This window comes from Nanorana parkeri, unplaced genomic scaffold (assembly GCF_000935625.1).
Source record: "Nanorana parkeri isolate BGI_ZX_2015 unplaced genomic scaffold, ASM93562v1 scaffold112, whole genome shotgun sequence".
NCBI classification, from domain to species: domain Eukaryota; kingdom Metazoa; phylum Chordata; class Amphibia; order Anura; family Dicroglossidae; genus Nanorana; species Nanorana parkeri.
Window position 1 is genome coordinate 1,497,566 of NW_017306380.1, and position 23,357 is coordinate 1,520,922.

General features: G+C 40.5%; 1 protein-coding gene across 4 annotated transcripts in view; it reads left to right on the forward strand.

Annotated features, from left to right (window-relative positions):
* PKP4 (plakophilin 4) overlaps positions 1 to 23,357 on the forward strand; it is a 272,781-nt gene that overhangs the window by 96,282 nt on the left and 153,142 nt on the right. For all 4 annotated transcript variants that reach the window (XM_018553154.1, XM_018553156.1, XM_018553157.1 and 1 more), the window contains exon 2: positions 3,416 to 3,549. In XM_018553154.1, coding sequence (XP_018408656.1) covers positions 3,421 to 3,549 — 129 coding nt within the window. In that variant the 5' untranslated portion in view covers positions 3,416 to 3,420. The remainder of the gene's footprint in view (positions 1 to 3,415; positions 3,550 to 23,357) is intronic.

Below are 23,357 nucleotides of genomic sequence, written 5' to 3' on the forward strand. Positions count from 1 at the left end.
CAAGGACAGGTGTTTTGTTTTCAATAACAAATAAAATTCCTTTCCACCTACAGATTTACAGTCCCGCTATGGGGGCCGCTCAACTAAGCGTTTCCGCCAATTGGTGGAGAAAATAGGAGTCACAGTGAATCACGGGATAAAGAGAATGTCTTCTTTTTTTTTTTCCTCTGCATTAAAAATAATGGCTTGTGATTAGTCCAAATTAATCAGGTGAATAACTCGTTTAATTGCAGTGGAGGAGAGGACAGACGGATGGAGGCATGCGGTTTGTTTGTGGTGATGTGTATAGACCTCTGCAGGCTTGTCCTACTTGCAGTAAGCCTCACTGGAAGGGAAAGTGGACACATACTTATTAACTTTCCATGTTGGATGCGGCACACATGAACGGTTTTTATTGTAGCTGAGTTTGTTTCATAAGCGGCCTATTTTTACATAGTATTCAGGTGTACATTATGGTTGCTGCCGGCCTGCATCATTTGCTCTTTGATGTTTGTTTTGCACTTTGCAAACTCGAAAGACCCCAATGGAACCTTAAATTTAGAAAAAAGGGCTTTTACCTTCTAAACTGTTCACATAACACAACACAAATGCAGATACAGAAAAACAACTTCCTGAATCCTGACAAAAACCGCAATCCATTCACCTTACCATCTGTTCCATTAGTCACCAGTCGTGGCTTACGCAGGTCTGTAGACTATCCATGTAGTACCTTGGAGTATAGAGGAGCATGTGCCAATCAGTGCAGTGCTGATTGGCCCAGTGTTGACACATGCTCCTCCATACTTCGAGGTACTGGATTGTTCCTTGTCACCCCAACATACTTACATTTTCCTATGTTGGTTTAAAGCAAACTTGTTGTTTTGCCCTGAATAAAATCACAGGATTTATAGGGGAGGCTTAGAACTTCCGACCAACGCTTACTGCTGCGTCCCCTTGGAGTTTTTATTTTCTGTTTTTTTGTTTTTCTTTCCTTTTTTTTAATCTCCAATAACCAAGCAAAGTGAGGCAACATTAGCATCGTACTGACAATATTTTCATATGCTTTATTATTCACAAATAGCAATAATAAATGTTTAGCTGTAAAGGTGAAGCTTATCAGAAAGCCACACCCAGGAGGGAATGACCAAGAAATCGACAACTTCACTGATGTGCATAAAAACTGAGAAACGATGAGCTGCTTAGGGGGGTCAAAAAGGAAAGTGATGCAAAAACAGTGACGAGAGGACAGTGGAGCCCGACGAGCAGCTTCCCGTCCATTGTAATTACACGGCCGGCCGGAAGCTTAACACAGTCAAGCGATCGCCCCCCACATACACACGCAGATATGCGTCCGGTACGCCTACGTGCGAAAACGACTATTGCGCCTATTGTGCCACACGTTACATATCGCCGCAAACGTCAGAGTGAGAGCAATAATTTTAGAGCCATTAATCACTGATAACACTAAACTGATGAGCAGTAAAAAGCATTTTAATTGTCGCCTATGGGTGTTTTTTTGCGGGCGCACGCAGTTTTAACCCCTTCATGACTGAGGCCCTTTTTTCCATTTTTGCACCCATGTTATATTCCACATTTTAGGCCTGAAAATGACGTAAAACCCCCCAACATTATATATTTTCTGAATGCCAAGACCCTATAGAATAAAATGGTGGTAGTTGAAAATGTTTATGTTGCGCAATATTAGCGCAACTCCTTATTAAACCCCAAAATTTAGTGACAAATTTAATTAAATGCCCCAAAACACAACAAATTACCCATTTTTTTAATGAAATATAAAAGATGAGGTTACAACGAGTAAAACGATACCCAACATGCCCATTTTACAGATTGCGTGCGACCGTGAAAATTACAGTGACGTCTGCACCAGTTTTGGTCTAATCCAGATATTTTTTTGTTCTTAGAGGCACAATGTTTGTAGGAGTTAATTGCCGCTTTATGATTTGGCTGATTGCTTTACTTGTAAGTGGCAGGATGAGTTTCAACAGCCACTGGAAATGAAAAAGTAAAGTCCGATCTTACTTGCATACAGACAACGCCCATTAGTGATTGCACTGTAATCCTGGAAAGCGCGACGGCAGGAAGCGAGACAGGTAGAGGCAGAAGTCCTAGAATTTACATCTGCAGTGACTATGCATCTTCCAATCATGTTTACACTTTAAAGGAACATTATATGGAAGATTGTCATCTGATAACTGTATGTGAGAAGGCCTGTCATGATCGTGTTCAGTGATGACATTCATTTTGTATTGCACATGTCTGTATTTATTATTTTCTCCAGTTACATGGTGGTGAGGATATTCAGCAATGCATGGCAGGGGTTGGAACAAACCATAACATTAAAGATGACACAAGAAAATAGGGAATTAAAGTTAAGCTGCCCATACGCAGAGGGGATGATTTATAAATCATCAACCGAGACTAATGCTGGCCGAATGCCGTTTACACGCTATTCTCGCCACTAGATGGAGCATAGGAAATTCTGATTCACCGCTTTTTCCTTTAGAGGTAAGTGGTATACAAACTTCATTCGGCCAGCGTATATGTCTTGGCAGCATATTTATAAATCATCCCCTTAGTTTTTTTTCTTCAGTCCTGCAAGCTGGAAATGGAAAAAAAAAGCTTGATTTCCCGCGTGGGGCACTTGTATACTGGCAGCCGACACCCATAGCTGCCAGAATAACCGAACAGTGATTGATTGGCTGCAGTCACCGTTCAGCCGACGATTTTCTGCCCAGCTTCTTCAACAAAAGTTTTTGTTTTTTTTTTAAATCTACTTTTGTAGAATGGAGTGGTATTGGCAAGGCCATACACAGCTCAAATTTTGGCTGAGTCTGCAGGGCTCCAACAGTGCATGGCCAGCATGAGCCGCCTAAAAGCTCCTGCTTTGCAGCAAACTACTCAGTATCAGGGGCAAAGTACAGCTTTTCTTTACAATATCTGCTGTGCTCCCAGTTTCATAGTAATGAAGGTTCTCTCACTCTCACTCTCTCACTCTCACTCTCACTCACTCTCTCACTCTCACTCTCACACTCCTGTTCCTATTAATGGAGCCATTGGAGTCATGTACAAGTGTCATCCTGAAAAGTTTAGGAAAGTACGCGTGCAGAAATGAAAACAAACATTCCAGCCGCTCAGAATTTACACACACTAAAAATAGAGTACATCTTCCCCTTTTTAACTTCTTTTTCCTCTAAAATATGTACATGATAAATTTCCTGTCGCACACACATACACACACACACACACACACGTGTAACGCTATGTTTAGTGATATGTTTGTTCTTCACAGTAAATTTACCACGAAATCAGCACATGGGGGAAATCCATGATATGGATTGTATTTGACACACTGACAGTTGTTTGTGCTGTATTTGTGTCTGAACTTGGATAACAGCGGGTTTTCTATTTTGTGTAGATGCCATGCCAGCTCCTGAGCAGACTTCCTTGATGGAGGAGGGGCTACAGAAAGTTCCCCAAGAAGCTCCTCCCTCTACCAGCATGGAACCAGAAGCCACTGCCACAAACATTTTGGCATCGGTAAAAGAGCAGGTAAGGCTGAACTGTCTTTTTTGTATTTTAGTTAAAGGCCCACTCCAGGGAAAAATCTAATTTTGTATATGCATTGTGACTCATTTACCTTACTCAATAATGTGGCTTGCAAAGACATCTTCCATAGACATTCTGCATTCTGTTCAGTCAGTTTCCTATCTTCAGAGTGATTATTTCCTGTCCTGCAGACCTGGATTATTTCTTTGCTCCTTCTCTCTTCGGGGGACCGGTCCCATCACCACCCCTGTGTAGTACTCCTGTGGCTGAGGTGATAGTATGACGGCATCAGGTAACAGTGGGTGGTATTATTTTAATGCAAGTCCTTTTAGTCCACCTTCCCCATCCAGCCCCGCCTCTCCTTTTGCATAATAAAGTATTGACAGAGGCCCTGTTCACATCTTGGCGTACATGGAATGCGTGCATTCCTTTGCATTTCTCTTCCTGTGTTTGCCTTATGCCCCCATTGATTTCAGTGGGTGCTGCATACACTTCAAAAGTGGGAAAGTAGCTCATGTAGCAGATTCTGCTACAGGATGCCATTGACAAGTAACGGCACCACAAGTTTTTGATGCCTTCCGTGAAACGTGTGGCAAAGTGCACCTGTGACGTGTTCAGGGAAAGCGAAGGTATGAACGGGGACTAAAAAACATCCACAATTATGCCCACCTCGTCACTTACAAAGCATGGCCTCATGGGAAATGTAGTTTAGATTTGAAGCAGAATACTAGGTCCAAAGTGACTGTTACCATCTGGTTTTATCCTCCCGCCAGCGCCTGGGGAATTGTAATGCATTCAGTGGCGCGTGATTACGCCACAACTCTAAATTGCAGCTTTTCTCCAAAAGTAAACCTTTTGATTGTGAAATCACTACAGCGTTTTTACAGTCATGAGTAATAGCTGAGCATGATTCTGGTGTTCAACTTTTACTGACTTAAAGGTCAGTCTAGTTTTTAGTATCCTTTTTTTCTTTTCTTTATCACAAAAGATGGTTGAACGTTTTTGTTGCACCCATGTGCATATGTTGGGCTCCATTCACACTTGAGATGAGTGCATTTGGTCCTTTTCTCAGGTGTTGTTTCATTGTTTGTATAGGCATTTTTGCGTGTGTTTCAGGCTTGAGCATTTTTTGTTATTTTTGGTCAATGTAAACCTAGTTACTAGGTAAGAAAACACATGACCCATGTATTCTTCAGGTTTCCAGACGCTCCTCCTGAAGTCTGTTGTTTTTTTTGCTACAAGTGACAGGATGCTCAAATGTGAACAGAGGCCATTGAAAACAACTGGATTCCTAATTTTAGCATTTAGGCTTTCGAGCTACAAAACACTCAGGAATGAATGGAGCCTAATTGTTAGCCAACCCCTTATGTTTGAGTATTTTTGCCACAATGAAGAAGCTTTCCATATGAATTATTTGGCTCTTAGATGAGGAGAAGTTAATTTATCAGATATATCTAATCACCTTTTCTTGCAGTCAGAGGGCACCTTTTATGTGGTCCTGAGTAAAATAAGCAAACTTTCTATTCAAAAGTAATAATAAAGACTCTACTTGTGTGCAGTGATCCAAAAGTAAATTTAAATTCTCCAAAGGAAAACCACACACAAAATTCTGATGGAGAAGGAACTAGAAGGCATTGGTGGAAATAGAGTTGCTAGTTGAACAGGCCCACTTTGCCTTTCAGTGGTGCTTGGACAGCCCGGTATCAGAAGTTTTTCCACAGTTCAGCTGACTGATTCCACATCAAGTTGAGAAGCATTGTCTACTTCCACTGGCTAGACTGGTCACAGTGCTTTTCTGAGAGATGGGGAAGTCCATCAGTGCCTCGTAGCTGACGTTCTTCATCCAACTTTTCTTTATTTTTTTTAGTTGCAACTAGGGATGTTCAGACTCCATGTACTGTACTTGGTACAGGTACAGATACTTTTCCAGCTCCATTAACCCCTTCATGACTGAGGCCCTTTTTTCATTTTTTGCACCCATGTTATATTCCATATTTTAGGCCTGAAAATGACGTAAAACCCCCCAACATTATATATTTTCTGAATGCCAAGACCCTATAGAATAAAGTGGTGGTAGTTGAAAATTTTAGACTAGAGAAAAACTAAAAAGCTAGGAGGCATGGTGTGACAGAGCCCTCAGACAGTGGTGGAGCGCCAGAGCCAGGTCCCAGCTGCTACCCTGGTATTCTTGTGAAAATGCCAAGTATCGGCACTGTTATCTGAACATCCCTAGTTGTAACACTTCACTTCAGTATTTCAGTTTGGGTACACCCAGTATATAAAATAGGTCAGGGCTCAAAATTTCCACTCGCCCCCTCGCAATTGGCGAGTGAAAATATTGACGGGTTATGCAAAATGTCTTGAACAGGAAGAGGTGGAACAAATTTAGATTGGGGGGGGGGCCAAGTTTCGTCTTGCCTAGGGCAGCACGAAACCTAAATACACCGCTGCTCCTCGGCCGCTCTATAGCGGCAGCGGCTGATGAGAAGAGAGAACTATATATATAGAGACCGACAGAAGGAAGTTCATTGTTTGGGTTTATATACCCCTTAAAAAATATTTGGAAATATAATTTCATGTTTACGTGGTTTAAAGAGGTATTCTGTCTCTTCAAAGTGAATTTCCACTTTTGCAGTAAAATAAAAATAAAAAAACCCTCAATATGTTTGCAGTGTGTTCCCATTCACACCGCATAATGAAAATTAACAAAGCAATGTTGTAACTTTTTAGTTGTTTTGTTGCAGCAGACAACATGGCTGAATCAAGGTTTTTTGAGCACCTTCACAGTCATCTGTCTATATAGAAAACATTAGGACTTAAATGTGTGCATTGTGTTTCTCTCACTAACTTGACATACAATAAAGTCAAACTTCCAACCCCTCCTAACATTACAAAGATGGAGAAATAGACATTTTAACCCTTAAGAAGCCAAGGAATCCTAAGTAAAAGCAATTTAAACAGCAAGAAGCGTTTTATTTTATTTTTTTTGCTTATACTATGTGAATGGGAACATATAACAAATATAAAATTGGTGTTATCTCGATGTAGCTGCCAAAAAGGAAATACACTTTAAGGCAGTAGTTGAAAGGTGTGTGCTTTGCATTGTGGAGATTGGAGGACATGAAGTTGGTATTTACACATAGGTTTTGGGTCTCTGTAATGCACAAGGCTTCTTTCAGAATCAATGAATGTTATAAAGCCCATTTTAAGAACAGATCTTTTTGTATTTTTATAGCTTTTTTTAATTGTATTTATTTATTGTAAATGCTATTTAAAATTAGTAATGGATGGAGATGGCAACATACACATTTAAAGGGTTTATGAATAGATTATTTTGCTCTTGTCATTTGATGACTGGTGTCTGCTGATCTGCACCTGATGTAATACATTTTATGACCGTCTCTGCTTAGTACTCCGCAGCCTGAGTTTTTATTGGATAAGATTGACCAAAACCCCATTGTGCATTGTAATGAAAGAATGATCTGCACTCTTCCGAATTTGTTTAACCAGAGGCACTAGAAGAAAAACAAACCCCTTCTTCTGCCAAGTTTGCTTCTCATAGTAGAAAAAACTGAGGTTTACTGGTATTTTTGGTTTTCTCCCACACAATGGTTTTAGTATAATTTCTATGAAAAGCGCGACTGTTCCAATTGAGAAGCTGTGCGCTAAATGGAGAAATGACTGCTGCAATTGTGGGGAAGTGTAACTGTGTTCTATCACGACCAGAGAAAACCACAGCAACGTTTTAAAGGAAAAGCATAGTGTGTGTCCGTGTAACTGATACTGCGAACATGTGAGATGGTAAACCTGCAGCAGTGTTCATGCCCACCGGGCCAGATTTATATTTTATTTCAATATAAAGCAAAAGATATTATTGCAACAGTTATGAGAAAAAAAAATCGCAATATCAAACCGATCATGATATAAAAATGCTTGTGCCTTTTGAGTCCTTTATGCCTTTATTCCTTTTCTCTATCTCTCCATATTACAAATATATTCACTGCTGTTAAAGGGTAGTTTTAATGTTTTGGGTTCATTTTATTTAATGTGGATACATATATACAGTGTTTCCCCGAAAATAAGACAGTGCCTTATTTTATTTTTTTCCACGAAAAAAGACACTAGGTGTTATTTTCGGGGGATGTCTTACCTGGCTGCTGCTGTCCGCTCTGCATTCTTATATTACAGAAATCATTGAAGATAGCGCTAGGGCTTATTTTCGGGGTAGGTCTTACTTTCGGGGAAACACGGTATATCACATATCACACACATTATTTACAATAAAGAAATAACAAAGCAGCAACAGCCTACATTACATGATTGAAATTATGTTCTGACCCATCCAATAACGGATGAGTCACTGTTCTGATTCACTCCAATTGCAGTTTGAGCTCTGTAAACAGGCTTTTTCAGCAGTTGGTAATCAGGCAGAAGACTGCGTGTAATTAGAAGTCTAAAGCTCTACATGCTGGCTGGATATAAGACTATGTAATCTTTATATGCAACATTTAAAAAGTTCCCGTGTAAACAAAAAGTCTTTACCATAAGGGAAGTAAACTATATACAAAGCCACAACAGATTCCCTATTGAAGTGCCATTTAGAAACAATAAGGATCAGCTTAGGGGACTTTTCCCAGCAGTTCTCTTCTTTTATGTCCGCATACTTCATCATAAACAGTGTACAAATGCCTCCAGATTTATAACCCTTTTTTCAAGCAGAAATCAATGGTATTCCTGATTGAAACAAGGTTATAATCCCGAAACATAAGATATTTTTTAAGCTACTTAAACAATGTTCATAATAGAAGAAAAAGCATTGTTAGAAACGGTCCTCTTATGCCAATCCTTATTGGTTTTAAGTATCTGTGCCCTGGGAGTGCCAAGCAAAAGTTGTTTGGATCCTAGTACGAGGCAGTTCTAACAGGAGGTGTGCGATCATTCATTCATTCATACATACACGTGTGTGTGTGTGTGTGTGTGTGTGTGTGTGTGTGTGTTTATTATATATATTTTACAAAATAACATTTTTTTTAAATTATATTACTATATGTTGTACTATAGTAAATATGCTGTATGTTGAAGTAAACTTTTGGTAGGTTTGCTCTAGCTTTCAACTTCTGCACAATACAAGTATGTTATGGTTCGTCTTTGCCATATACTGTCCTAGTCTGTAAACTTATAAACAAATATTTCCAACATGTTGGATTGAATGTTTTTAAGTTTCCTATGCCCTGATCCTTGTAACGTCAGTCATGCTAAAGAGAATAGCTATACTTATCTTTAATAGGTACCATGTTTCCATTCACAGAAGAACAGCATGTTAAGTCCCAACACAACCACCACATACTAAAATGTAAAATGCTTAACTGAAACATTTTAGAAACTCTGCGTTTTGAAGGGGTTGTGCTGGTGACTTATTTACAGGGGGGGGAGGGGGCGGATTTATCATAACATGGAGCAGATAAAATCTGGGGCAGCTGTGCATGGCAACCAATCAGCTTCTCTCTTTAGTTTGCTCAGGTAAGATTTCAAAATGAGACAGAGAAGCTGATTGGTTGCAGTGCACATCTGCTCCAGATTTGGTCTGCTCCAGTTGTGATAAATTCCCTTCAATGTCTTTGATTCCGATGGTACCATGTGTCCGCGTAATGAAAGGAAAAAGAGTAACTGTTTTGTACATAATGTCTTTACTATAGTGAGGAATTAACAAATGATTTTTTCAGCTTAATATGAAATATTCCATGTTTATATTTTTGCATTTGCTTTTTGAGCCAACAGGTGGAGCTTTAGCCTCTTTTTCTCAGTTGTATCATTTATAGCCTATTGCTCCCTACAACATCAAGAACCTTCCCAAATTTACTCAGTGGGTGGCCCTATCGGCAGCCTTTCCGAGATGTTCAGAAAATTAGAGGAGCCAGCCGGACATTTTTTAGCACACAGTGATGGCAACCGATTGGTACCCCTGCTGCTGTCAGAATACAATTGCTCAGCGGGAGATTCGTCCATCCACACTGTTTAGCTGTATTTATTTTGTTCAGCCCGTGGTTTTAACAAAACAAATATATAGCAGTGTATGGTCAGCTTTATACAGATGTTAATAACAGTGAGTAGTACTCCAGGGAATTAGCCACTTTTGTGCTGTCTTTTTAACTTCACCATAGTGTTATGGGAATCATTTGTGATGCATTTATTGAATAAACCACAACAGTTTAGAACCCTACCCCCTGTAAAATAGAATTTAACGAAAATATAGTTCGACTTTAAGCACCCACTGAGGCGTTTTCATGTATACTGTAGAGTGCTATATGGTAACCCTGTGCATTGACATTCCTATAAGCCACAAAATGTAAATGTGTCTCATCTCCAGTCTGTGTTCTTTAGATCAATCATGTTTCACTGTGGCATTTCCCCTCAATGACAACACAAAAAGCAATTGAAAGCTTCAGCTTCCTTCTATCCCCCATCACTCCGATTTTGTGGTAACCGTGTCATCTTCACATAGTTCGCACTTTGGTTGATGAGAACTATCTTCTGTCAGTATTTTTAAACTTTCCAGACATTCCTCTTCAGTGCCTGGTTCTCTCCTCATAGACAGCACAAGAAAGCTAATTGCTTTAGCATTAAACCAGCAAATGTGTGCCTATTCATTCAGCGGGATCAAATTCTGAATCTAAAGGAAAGGAAAATGTAACTTATAGCTTATTATGAGTTTTGGGAATTTATATGCTTGTATGTATTTTCAGTGATTGGGTAATGGATGCATGGCAGCCCCCTTTCTTCCACACGCTTACTTTCACATGCCTAAGCCTCGTGATTGGTATTTCTGGCACCAATCACTGCATTGAGAGGAGTGGAGAGAGGTGTGTCTGTTCTTGCAATAACCAGAAGCCTATGAGCCTTCAGAGTATGTAGTTATATCATGACACCCATTTGTGCCTACTGGAGAATGACAGCCTTACAGCGGACCTTTACCCATATCTTTAAAATAACAACGAACACACCTTTAGAAATGTTTAGTGATGACAATCTACAAGCGCATACTTCTAGATAATTTCTGGCTTTGTGTTCTTTGCACACCTTATTTCTCTTTTCTTCCCCAGTCTTCTGGCAGTGGCCATGTTTACTAAGGGCAGATTACTAGATCTCCTTTTACTTCCTGAAAATCTGGCACATGTGACTAGACATGTCACCATGCACATCATCTCAGGAGAGGAAAATTCCTTTCCCTGACAGAGGTGTGGAAATTTTGGAAAAAACGACTTGTCCAAGGACTAAAGCGGGGGCCGAATCTACTTGTCCCTCATATGGGCGTCGGGCGATACATTGCTTTGGCAAACTGAAGTAATTTTGCACTTTCAAAGCAGGAAGTGAATGCTCTGCAAGTGTACGTATTTCAAAGTCACAGCATTTTACACCTGACATGTCCATGTTATTATTAATCATCATACATAGAGAGATGCATTGGTTATTATGTGATTTTTGAGTTTAAAGGTCCGCATTAAGTAAGGGTATACATAGATATATTTTCTTTGTTCAACCTGCAGGCTGAACAAAGAAATTATAATATATTTCTCCATCCACGCTGTTCAGCGTGGATGGACTAATCTCCCGCTGTGACCATTGTATTTAGAATACCCAAAAAGTGCTTGCAGTTAGTTAACTGTTCATCCAAAAATTTTCCAACATGCTCCTTTGGCAAAAGTCGATCTAATGATCGACTTCTGCAGAGGGAATAGGGCCACCAAAGGGGCGAAATTAGACAGATTCATACCATGTGTCCAGCTTTAGTCTAAGGCTTTCTGGTCATTGTAACTATTTTGTGGCAGTCGCCTGAGTAGGCTGGAAGTACACAGGCAATTAATAGTAGTTCAATCCCACTGCTATTGTTAGCGAGTTCATTTCTAGGTGTAGCTAATGATCACAAAACAAATGGAGCACATGGGTCCCTATGGAGCAGTATTTAGTTGTAGCATTCAATTGCATATGCATGAAACATGCATATGCATGTTAATTTTCTATTAAACTTTACAAATGTTTCCCCCCTTCCTGAAGATGTATCAAAAAGAAAAACAAAACACAGATTTTCACCTTGCATTCCTATTACTAAAATGTCTTATTCCTGAGTGTTCAATATTTACATGTTGCCCTGCGAAGCTCCAGCTGCCACATTCTCATATAGATTAGAAATGATGGCAAAAAGCCGGGAACTTGGGGTAATGTCCACACATTGCTTACTCCTTTTTTTTTAAACGTCAGTTGTGCTCTATCATGCCATGTCGTCCAACTCTTCTCTTACTCTTTTTATGTCCTCTGTTATGCGTGTATGGGTGGCAGTTTACCCAGGGGACAGACATTAGCATCATAGTTTAGTGTTTGTTTGTGTGTGTGTTTTGTTTTTCTCTTTCTTTACCTGAAATGTGCATCCTAATTCTTCACAATTTAGGCCATTGCGATGGTCATGAGCATGAAAAATGAATTCAGACTTGAGTGCTGCTGAGTAATGATGAGTGTATCCCAAGGCTTGCTCCAAGTGAGCATACTGTACATGAAAACAGCTATGAATGTGCTGGGACATATGAATGCATAAAATCCTTCCTTTGTGCCACAGGCAGTCATTGAGATTCCTGCAAAGATTGAGTCTTCCTCTTGCAGAGGACCCCCCCCTTTTTTTTTTAATTATGGAAAATTGATCTTGATGATTTGAAAGGAAAAGTGTACGTGTTGCTTCTAGTCATGTCTATTTTTTTTTATCCTTTTTATATTAAGTGTCTGTATAGTCTATATTCCACCAAGCAATATACTGTACATAGAGATAATTTGAATTTGCTTCTATTTTATAAAGCAACTTAATCTATTGTCCCCATCACTATGACTTGTATGTTAAATTGATTTGATACAAAATTGTGACTAGAATATGTACAAGTATGTTTTGGCTTGTGGTGAAAATAATGCCAGGTCCAAATCGTGAAAATATGAGGCTTAAAGCTCAGTTTATTTACATGATGGTGGAAGTTCAGCACCTTGTAGGTCTCAAAAAAACCTCGACATTACAGTTTCCTCTATGCCCCCCTCTCCTCCTGGTTATCGACAAAACACACAGGCCAAACTCTGTTTTGTGAATGGCTAGGAGGACAAAGGGGTGGAGATGTGACGCTAGCACTGAGGTTTATTGAGCTCTTACATCCTAGTGGGCATGGAAGTACAGCTGGTGCTCTACTTCCACCCACATGTAAACAAGTAATCGGAGGCTTCAATTGATAAAACCATAAGGGTTATTCACAAAAGGGTGAAGAGTTTGGTGAAGGCAGGGGAAGTGAACAATCTAGGACAACATAGCTGAACTGGAAAAATTCTCCAATTCAGCTCACTTTCCAGTTCAGCTATGTTGTCCTAGATCAGGGGTAGGCAACAATTGCTCTCCAGCTGTGCTGAAACTACAAATCCCATAAGGCATTGCAAGCCACAGGCATGACTCCCAGAGGCAGAAGCATGATGGGATTTGTAGTTTCAGCATAGCTGGAGAGCAAATGTTGCCTACACCTGTCCTAGATTGTTCATTTCCTTCTCCAAACTCTTCACCCTTTTGACAGTAGCCTTGCATAAGTTGATTTTGCCTGGAGTTCAGCTTTAGGGGTACTATTGAAAGTAAGACCTAAATGCAGTGTTACTTGCGCTGTATGTTTTCTAACCTCTAACCTATGTTTTCTAACACACAGGGCTTGAAAAATCCACTCGCCTGCTCGTCTGTGACGGGCAGACGGTGGAGCTCGACGAGCAGCTTCACAGCTTTACAGTTAAGCTTTACAGTCAAGCGATCGAGCGTCTCGATCGCTTGTATCAGCAGCTGTCACTGCCGTTGCTGGTCCCAAGATCCGATGTGCCCGATGCGGCCGGGACCGGCACGGCTCTGTGACAGGAGATCAAGAGGGAGTTCAGTATACGAACTCCCTTTGATCTCCTCTCAGTCCCCGAATGCAGGAAGTGATGTATATTACATCACTTCCTGCATTCAGTGTCACTCTCCAGCTAGAGAAGCAGATGAAGCCAATCTCTGCTTCATCAGCTTCTCTGGAGGTCCCTAGGTGACATTAGGGGTCTTGGAGACCCCTGATGTCTCCATAAAGAGGACCTGTCATGTAAATTGGCTATCCCATAGGGGGCTTCTTAGCCCCCCATGTAATAGCAATAAAGTTGTGTGTGTGTAAAAAAAAAAGTAATACAAAAATGAAAGATTCATTAAAAAAAATAAAGAAGCATAAAAATTTTTAAGTCACCGCCCCCCACATACACACGCATATATGTGTCAGGTGCACCTACGTGCCGCACATGTTGCATATTGCCGCAAACGTCGGAGTGAGAGCAATAATTTTAGAGCCATTAAGGCCGGGTTCACACCTGGGCATTTTACAGCACTGATCGACGCGCTGTAAAATGCCCAGCAAAGGAAATCCCATTATTTCCTATGGGCATGGTTCTCACTTGGGCGTATTTCAGCGTGTAGGAACGTGCTGAAAAACGCCCTACGCAATCGCATGTCTTGCCCTAACGTTATAAATAAATCAGGCATTTCTACATGTGGGGCAATCAATTTTGCAAATGGCTTTAAAATCATTGCCCCCTACTAAAAAGCACACACGTAAGCGCTTACCTTGCCTACTTGAAAGCCCACTGTGGTAGAAGACCCCAGATTCCAGGATTCGATCCGTAAACGCAATATTGTTATATATATATTGGAATACTGTGAATATACCATGCTTTGGCTTGTCATTCTATTACTCTTTACCTTAAATTTTTTTTAAAATGTATTTGAAAAAAAAATCATTGTCCCCTCTTATTTTTTACTATTGGATGTAGGGTTCCATAGTTCATGCAGCTAATGAATGGTGTATGCAGGCATCTCCAAGTACCTATTATCCTGCCCCCCTGGTACTTATGTGCATTTCCAAAAAGCATCGGTTCACTTTTATCATTGGTCAAGGTATGATGCCAGCAAATGTGTAAGACATCTTCTTACAGAACACAAAACACTGGTTGAATTGTTTTGCACATTGAATGTTACCTAGGTAGCAACCACTATAGTGGTCTTGCTTGCTCATAATTTTGAACTTTTTTTTTTGGTGCTGTTGGGTGCAGGTGTAGATCCTCTGCTATGTCTTTCAGCTTTTTCTAATGTGAGCTGAAGTGCTCTCTGCTTTTATTCCACTAGGGAACATTGCAAGGTCACCAGTCTCTAATGAGCTCTCCACAGTAATATATGAAAAAAATCAGTACAGACGGAGGAACCTTTGTAAAGTATTGGAAAAATTAGACAGCCGCAATGATTCATTCAGTCAGTATAGGTTTTTTTATTGGATATGAAAGTAAAACGCCAATGTGTCTGGGGGGCTTACAGATCCTCAATCGCGTGAGTTGCCTGTCAAAAGGCTGCCCTTTTACACTAGTCAGTGGAAGTGGGTAGCCTTACATTTGTGGTCAGTGGGAAAATGCCCCCTGACTTTGGGGTCAGTGTAGAAGTAACCCCTTGCATTGGATACCAGTGTGAAAATCCCCCTTATATTTGTAGTCATTGTAGGTTGGGTACCAATCTGTCATCTGCCCTAGCAACTTCTGGAGGAACCCCAGGGTTCCACAGAATACTTGTTGAGAAAGCCTGGGGTAGTTGCATCTTTTATTCACCTGGCCATGTGTGACTTTCCTTATGTTTTTAATAGCATCACACTTTATAGCGCATCCCTTTTACACTGCAGTCTTGCTCAGTAAAGAGTTCCAGAATCGTGCAGGGGAATTGCTAGTGTTGTATTTACAAGCCGAACATTAGAGAGAGTGCCTTAATCTACTTAGTGGGGTGCTTATAGAGAGATCAGTTTATGTCAGCAGTAACCCAGTGAACACATTGTGATAAGCACTTTCACTTACTGCCCTTCTTCCACTTCATGAGAGGAATAGCAGCAGCTGTTCATTTATACTGCGCTAAACTGGCCCTTATAAGTGAAACCAGAATTATACCACGCTCGACTCTACAGGGCAATTCAGGCCATATAAATGTATACCTTTTACCGGGGGCCGTGAAAAAGCTGACAGCTTGCATGTACCTGCTGCTGGCATCCTATTTTTATACAGCTACCAAAGAACTAAAGGTCCCAGCACTTCCTGCCAGCTACTGCTTCACAGGGCATGCAGGCACTTATAGATCTTCAGTTGGTAATTTTCCAAATCTGATGTTTATTTGCACTTGATCATCTTCTGCTGCTGAGCATTCACTGGGTTGCTATTGCCAAATGATTTCAATTTATGCAAAATTGTGTTTTTTTTTAATGATAGTCATTGTAATTTTTTCCCTATGCTCTTCTTGGCGTCAGTTCACACCATCAGTCAGTTCCAGACCAGAAAAATACTGCATGTCACATTTTGTCTGAACCGGTAATGCACCGGAACGCGCACAAACATGTCAAAAATGCAATGGGAAAAATGTTATTTTATTTTTGGGGGGCCGGTTTGAATAATCTCATCACCTCTGGACTTCCACATTCTGTGGAGAGAGATTTTTGAAGATGGGAACCATAATGGCTGAAGTGGACACAAATTCTTTGTAGAACTTGTGGAAGCCTGCCCAGAGCTGTATGATCCGAGGCATTGGCAATATAAGAACAATAATAGGAAGATGGACAAGTGGAGGCATTGCTGCCCAGGTTGTCCCTGGCTATGATCATTTGAGCATTTCCGAAATGAACAACTGTGGTAAGTTCATGTCTCTTATGTGCCAGCGTTGTGCTGCTCTTTTTCTGGCTCTCTGTAGATCCTGCAGAGGTCCCCCCGGCAAGACCTAAAATTTAACGCAGCAAAACACGTCAAAAACGAGGAGCAACGCAGTGCGTTCCAGATCTGGTTCAGATCTGGTCCAGAAAATGGTGTGAATCTGCCCTAAAAACAAGTGCTCTCACTCTTGAGGCATCTTCTCTTTGGCCTGTCCCAGGGCAACATATGAAAAACCTGGTTACATCAGATGTGTTAACCCAATTTCTAGCACTGGAAGTAACTTCTGGATTTTTAAAGTCTTTGATAGAAAAACAAAAAAAAAGGGGGGAAAAAACATATCTACAATCTAGCTCAATTCTAATTTTGCTACTTTGATTTCCCACCAGCCTAGCAGCTTCTGATTAAAATGATTCCTCTTTCTGCATATTGTTATAGTTCTGTGTAATTTTATCCTATTCCATGCACTATATTTCAGAGCTGATTATTGAAGTGTAAATTGACTTTTCTCTGTGCCTGTCTGATGAGGAATTGATGGGTGTGCGGAGGAAATATGAAATAAGGGGTTTGTTTAAAACATATATGCTCTAACTTTCTGCTTCAAAGTATTCATTGTACAATCCGATTTTTTTATTTTTTTCTCGGTTGTACAGAAATTTTAGTGTGGTGTCACATATCAAACCCAATCAAGAAAGTAAGAGGAGGTTGCTTACAACAGTAATTGCAGATTGTCACTTCTTGTTGTGACTATATAATGTTCTCTGTAGCAGTTGGTAGGAATGTGTAAGGTTTTTTTCTGTGAAAATCCTAAAGCAGAACTTGATTCTAAGACATAGCTTTGTAGAACACTGCAAGTAAAACACAACACATTGTGTAAAATATATTTTTCCCTCCTTGCTTTTTGCACATCCTGAAGACCAGCTGTTCTCAAGCTGTGTAACCTCAGGACCCACATTTGTCCTTGGTCATTAAGTCGCGACCCAAGACATACTGCAATGGAACACGCACGGCATTAGGGTACCACGTGCTCCGATGCAGGCGTACGAACTGTGGGTGGGAGGTGCGATTGGGGTACCATACAATGCAACAGAATGCCGGGTAGGTGTGATTGCAGGGTAAAGTGCTTTAATCCCACCGTGCTGTGCTATTAAGGCACTGTATTAGTGTGAACGGGCCCTCAAAAACACCGAGATACATACACAACCACAGACACAATCTCTCACACTCGGACATTCACATGCACACTTACATCCCCAAATTAATTTAAGAAAAATGTTTTTTTTAAGATCCACCCAGTCTCCCTACCTTACAAGAACTGGCGTGGATCCTCAGCCTGGGGTCCAGTGTGGGTTGCTGTGTTGTGACAGAGCTCCATCCATATGTGCATTGCTTGTACACCTCGCTTGTGCGCCCTAAAGAGGTGCCGGGAGCCAGAATGTGATATCACACCGGTCGAGGCACCTCTAAAGGGCACGCGAGGAATCTGTAAGCAATTCATGAATGGATGGAGTTCCCTTTGAAGCGCCCAGCCCACCCTAAGCTGACACTTAGTGCCGGGCAGCATATTTTGAATGGCCACTTGGCGAGGCAGAGGAGCCTCTCGCCTAGAAAAGTGGAAAGCATGCGGTGACCCACTAAACACAGGGTCAGGACCCACCAGTTGAGAACCAAGGCTGTAGGCACTTTGACTGCATTGGCACAGCTACTTGTAGTAGATCTCGGGAGCGTGCCACAACTGTATTAAATAATGTTGCCACCCTAGGAAAGGAAGTGCCTGTGGATACACCTTGCTGGTATGTTCACCAAATATGAAAGCGGGAAATATAAAAACCAAAAAAAATCACTTTTAAGACTAGTTCACGCCAATTGCGGAGCAGGTGCAGAACAGTTTAAGAATGCATGCAATGTATTCCAATAGTATTTTGGGCTCTACACACCACAGCGTTCAGTTCCAGTGCATGTGGAAAAATTGCTGCATGCCCTTTTTTTTTCTGCATTGGAAAGCACTAAAACACATGTAAGCGCATGCAAACATACTGGACCACACCTGAAAGCCCATTTTTAAGCTAAAAAGAAGCATCAAAATGCACTTCGTATGCCGAAACGCATCTAGATCTGGTCCAGATCTGGTGTGAAACTACAGCATCATGTGGAGTGACAAATGTGGCATACTTTAAGCAGGTCACTTTTTTTAATGATATGAAACTGATATGGAAAAATATATATATATATAATAAATAAATAAATTACAACTTGCTTACAGTTTTGCAGTTGCAAAACTGTCAAATATGGAGACTTATTGCTGCCGTCCTCTTGAAATTTTTAGTTGCCTGCCTGTCACCCTGACCCTTGGCATTAGTAAATGCTGACTTCATTAGCTGCCTACCTGTTTCTTATCAGTGACTTAAAGTATTGAAGGCAGAAGAACAGCCAGCAAAGTATCTGATTTAGGAGGCAATTATTTTCCCAGTAGTTCTTGTATAATGCGTTTCTTTGACATTACATTCTCCTCCCTCTTCCTCTTCCTCCTTATAGATATGTATTTCTATATTGATATCCATAAGTTCTTAACCACTTCTATTAACTATATTGAGGTTTGGAAGATTACTTATTAAACACCCCCATAGGATGTACTTCCTCAATGCACTGATGCAACTTAACTGTGAATATGCACTTCTTTGTGTCGCAACCGTGAGTAAGACTGCCATTTGCTCTTCCTCTGTGGGAGATGACCGCACACTTACACACATTTACACACACACACACACACACACATTTACACACACACACACATTTACACACACACACACACACACACACACATTTACACACACACACACACACACACACATTTACACACACACTTACAGATTTACACACACTTACACACACACTTACACACACACTTACACACACACTTACACACACACTTAGACTTACACACACTTAGACACACACACTTACACACACTTACACACACACACACACACACACACACTTACACACACTTACACACACACTTACACACACTTTACATAAAACAATATGCAGTCATATACCTTTCTCTGAACATGCAGCATATATGGTGAAAATGCAGTCTTTTCCGTACTTGAAAGAAGGGATTTCACAATCATGGGGATCAGGCATGAACTATACTGTGGTTGCTGTTCCTGCTGAAGAGGTTCTGAACAGGAGTTTCAGGAGGAAATACCTACAAAGTAACTATCATTGCTTGCTGGAAGCAGTGCATGATGGGATATATAGTCTTGAGTAATTGAGATTGCATCACATCAAGCAGCAGGGAAAGAGATGCAAAGCACACTGGGAATCCAGGAAGTTGTTGGAAGTGATGGGCAGACAGAAGGCAACACTCACTACATAAAAGGGATTAGTTGAAGTAAGCTTTGATTGCGTTATCAGAAACAACTCTAATATGTATTCCTATTACAGTGCTGATGTTGTATCAGGAGAGCATATGCTGGGACTTTACAACTCCTTTAACCACTTGACGTCCGTGGTGTTAAACCCCCTTCCCATCCAGGCCATTTTTCAGTATTCAGCGCTGCGGTACTTTGACATTTATTCCGTCATGCAACGCTGTACTGAAATTAATTTTATACCATTTTTTAGGGACAGATAGAGCTTTCTTTTGGTGGTATTTAATCACCACTGGGGTTTTCATGTTTTACTATATTAAGGAAAAATTACCGAAATAAATTTAAAAAAAAACGTTTCCCTATATTAAATGATAAAACATTTATTACCCAATTTTTTTGTAAAATATAAAAGGCGGGGTCACTTCGGGTAAAAAGACACCAAACATGTCAAGCCTTAAAATTGCGTGCGCGCGAAACCTCAAACGCTTAAAAGGCGGCGCTTTAAATGCTTTTACCGCTCATCAGTTTAGTGTATACAATTATACACTCACCACTCGAACTTAACTTCGTATCTGCCCCTGTATAGCAGAGCTCAGACTGGAAGAGGAATCACAAGTAGCTTACCAGATGTGCATAAGTGCTAACAAGGAATTTTCTGTTAGGCAGAGAGCGACCCTTTTTTTTTTGTCCAATACCTAACTACAGTATAAAAAAATGCAGGTCTCGAGGCTGGCTCTGATGTCTGGTAGGACTGTATATATCGGGAATAAATGGTTTGGATTACAAGACCGACAGACAAAAATACAGATCCTGTTTCTCATACGCACATGTCTCCCTTAAGTAGTTGAATGTACCTTGTGTTGTGGTGCATTGTAAAAATAAGTAGTGTATGCACTTTTTTTTTCCCACTGCAACGTACGGTAATACTGTGCTGCATTGCAGCTCACAACTACCGGCAGGGCCGGATTTACTCTCTCAGCTGCCCCAATGCCAGGTTCCTCAATGCCATAGCTAAAACGCATGCATTTTCAATGCAGTTTTGGTGTGAATGAGGCCTTGGTGTTTCGTCAATGTTGGTTCACATGCTGGCTGCCTGTATTGCTGAGTTTAGCATGCAGAGTGGTCTCGGGAAATGTAAAACCTGCCACTTTTTTTCTGGTAGGGGTTTCTGTGTCATAGTTGAACAGAATTACTAATATTTTGTCAGTTCACATGTATGTAATCCAATGATGTATTTAGCTGTTTGCCTAGATTTCAGGTTTGATCATAGAAAATGGGTAAATCGTTGCCTTTCTGCATATTGATCTTTCTGTTGGCGAGTCTCCTTTTAAGCTAAGGGTTTTACGAAGCATGTATGTGGTTAAACCCTAGCCTTAAAATTGTACATTTCTTAACTGTGTCTATGTGGGTAGTCAAAAGAAGTGAGAAAGGTTGAACTGGCAGAAAAAATAGCTTGCCTCTGAAGGCTTGCATGCAATCCATTTTATGTGCTAAGTGTTTACCAAGAGAAATCGCTTGTAACAGCTATTCCCAACATTCCTGACATTTAGTAGGTTCCTCTGATATCTTCTGAATTAGCTTCTCTTTATATCTCACGCACTAGCGTGCCAAGCTCGATGTGTCATAAGACTGATCATCCACAGATGAATATTAGTTATGAACAAGCACTATGCCTGTAATTCTTCTTTTCTAATACCTTGCAAGGCCCAAATGTTTTCTAGCATTATTCACTCCACTTTTCTAAAGCATAGCAATCCTAAACCTGTTTTTCTTAAAGTGACACTAAACTCAGGAGTTAAACCTTAAAAATGCATTCAAACACCTTAACTATTAATAAAAATGTATCTTATTTGTGTATCACTCAGATGTAGATCCTCAAATCATCTCTGAATTGGTGATGACACTATGCTTCCTTCTGGAGGGGGGCTACTTTGTTCCCCATGGTCCCTGTGTGTGTGTTGTAAAGTAGCCACTGCTCCAAGCTCACTCCCGTGATGGACTACAATCTCAATACAAATAAGTAAATTAAATGTGAGATTGTATGGTTATGTTGATTTACATTTTTAAGATTTAACTCCTGAGTTTAGTGTCTCTCAGGCTCTATGGGCACACACTGCTGTACTTTTTCAGTGCACACCACCGCAGCACACTAGTGTGAGCTGAGCCCATCTGAAACAAGGCAAATTGCTTTGTCTTCCGTTGGGGCTGCACTGGATAAAATGGCCAGTGCAGCCCCAACACGTGGTGTGAAAGGGCCCTACCGCTGGACGTACCCTTCGTTTTTTTCCCTCCCTTTTCTCATTCATCCCCCCATTGATGTCCCCATCCATGCCAACATTCACTGCAGATGAATCGGTCACTGTAATTTAAAATGCATGCATCAGAAAGATATATCTGCAAAAAATGTCACATTCACTGCCTTATAAATATATACCCCTTAGACAGTGTTCACCAAGATTGAGTTTCCATCAGATGACCATTCAATGTACAGTAATGAATTCTTGTAAAGTGAAATCCTTACATTCACAAAATAAAGGTTCCAGATAATATTCACCTCATGCTTTCCAGGTACAGGGAAAGTTTATGCATTTGTTCAATATGTAGGACAGCAAAATAATCTTGCAAGATGATGATCACATGTGAAAAATTAGGAAAACATGTAAATTGCCCAAATCTTTGGTACCGTTGTTCTGTTGGGAGGATCACATTAAGAATCATTCACGTAATTAGCTGCCTCGGCATTGCACACTTCCTGTGGTTGCTGTCTTATGTCTGGGGATAGCCTAGTGCGTATGGGTGCCTTCAGTACCTGTAGACAAGAAATTAAACCGATTTAATAGAACATCTCACAACTGCAGGAGTAACGCATGTAATAAAACTCCATCCACCTCCTTTGCAGAGCTAGTCCATAGCTGGAGCTGACAGTTTATTTGGCCTGGAAGAAGATGCTGTAGTCCCTTGTGATTGCTCCATGGTAACTTGTTTATCACGATGACTCTTAAGACTTAAATATGCACAGACGTGTACTCATTATGCATCCTCCTGATTAGGGTACTTACAGATGCAAACCTTTACATTCTGATCTTGTTTAGGGCCTGCTCCTGAGATTTGAAAGGTTATTAAAGCACTGTGGTGCTCATAATGTGTTGTTGTTTTACTGTTTTTTGGATTCCAGTGGTCACTTAAATAATGAAGGTTAGCATATTAAATCAAGTGCTTGGCTTGGCTCTATCAAGGGCACCTTTCATTTCCTGCACTTCTTGACATTGATGGTACATTTCAGCCTTTCATTAACGATGTCCTACCACAGCTTTTTTTTTTTTTTAACACGGCATAGGAATGTGTGTGTTGTCCTTTAGATGATAGTCATTACAGACTTCCATAAACTGCCCTCTAATAGCTTCTGTTGGCTAGGAATGAATGACAGGGGTCAAGCAAATGCTGGGTAGTTGATCCACTGGGTTTGGCATTTGCTGTGGTACAGACCACACAGGATTCTTGACCATTCTCTAGAGTTCCAGAATTTTCCATATTCAGAGAAATTAGTACTGTACTGCATTATAGTGAGCTTGTAACATGAGAATGCTTGACAGCCAAGCAACCAGCACTGTCACAAAGCTATTGGTAATATGAAGGTGAAAAGGACTTTAACAGCAAAAACACATTTCCTAATATATATAT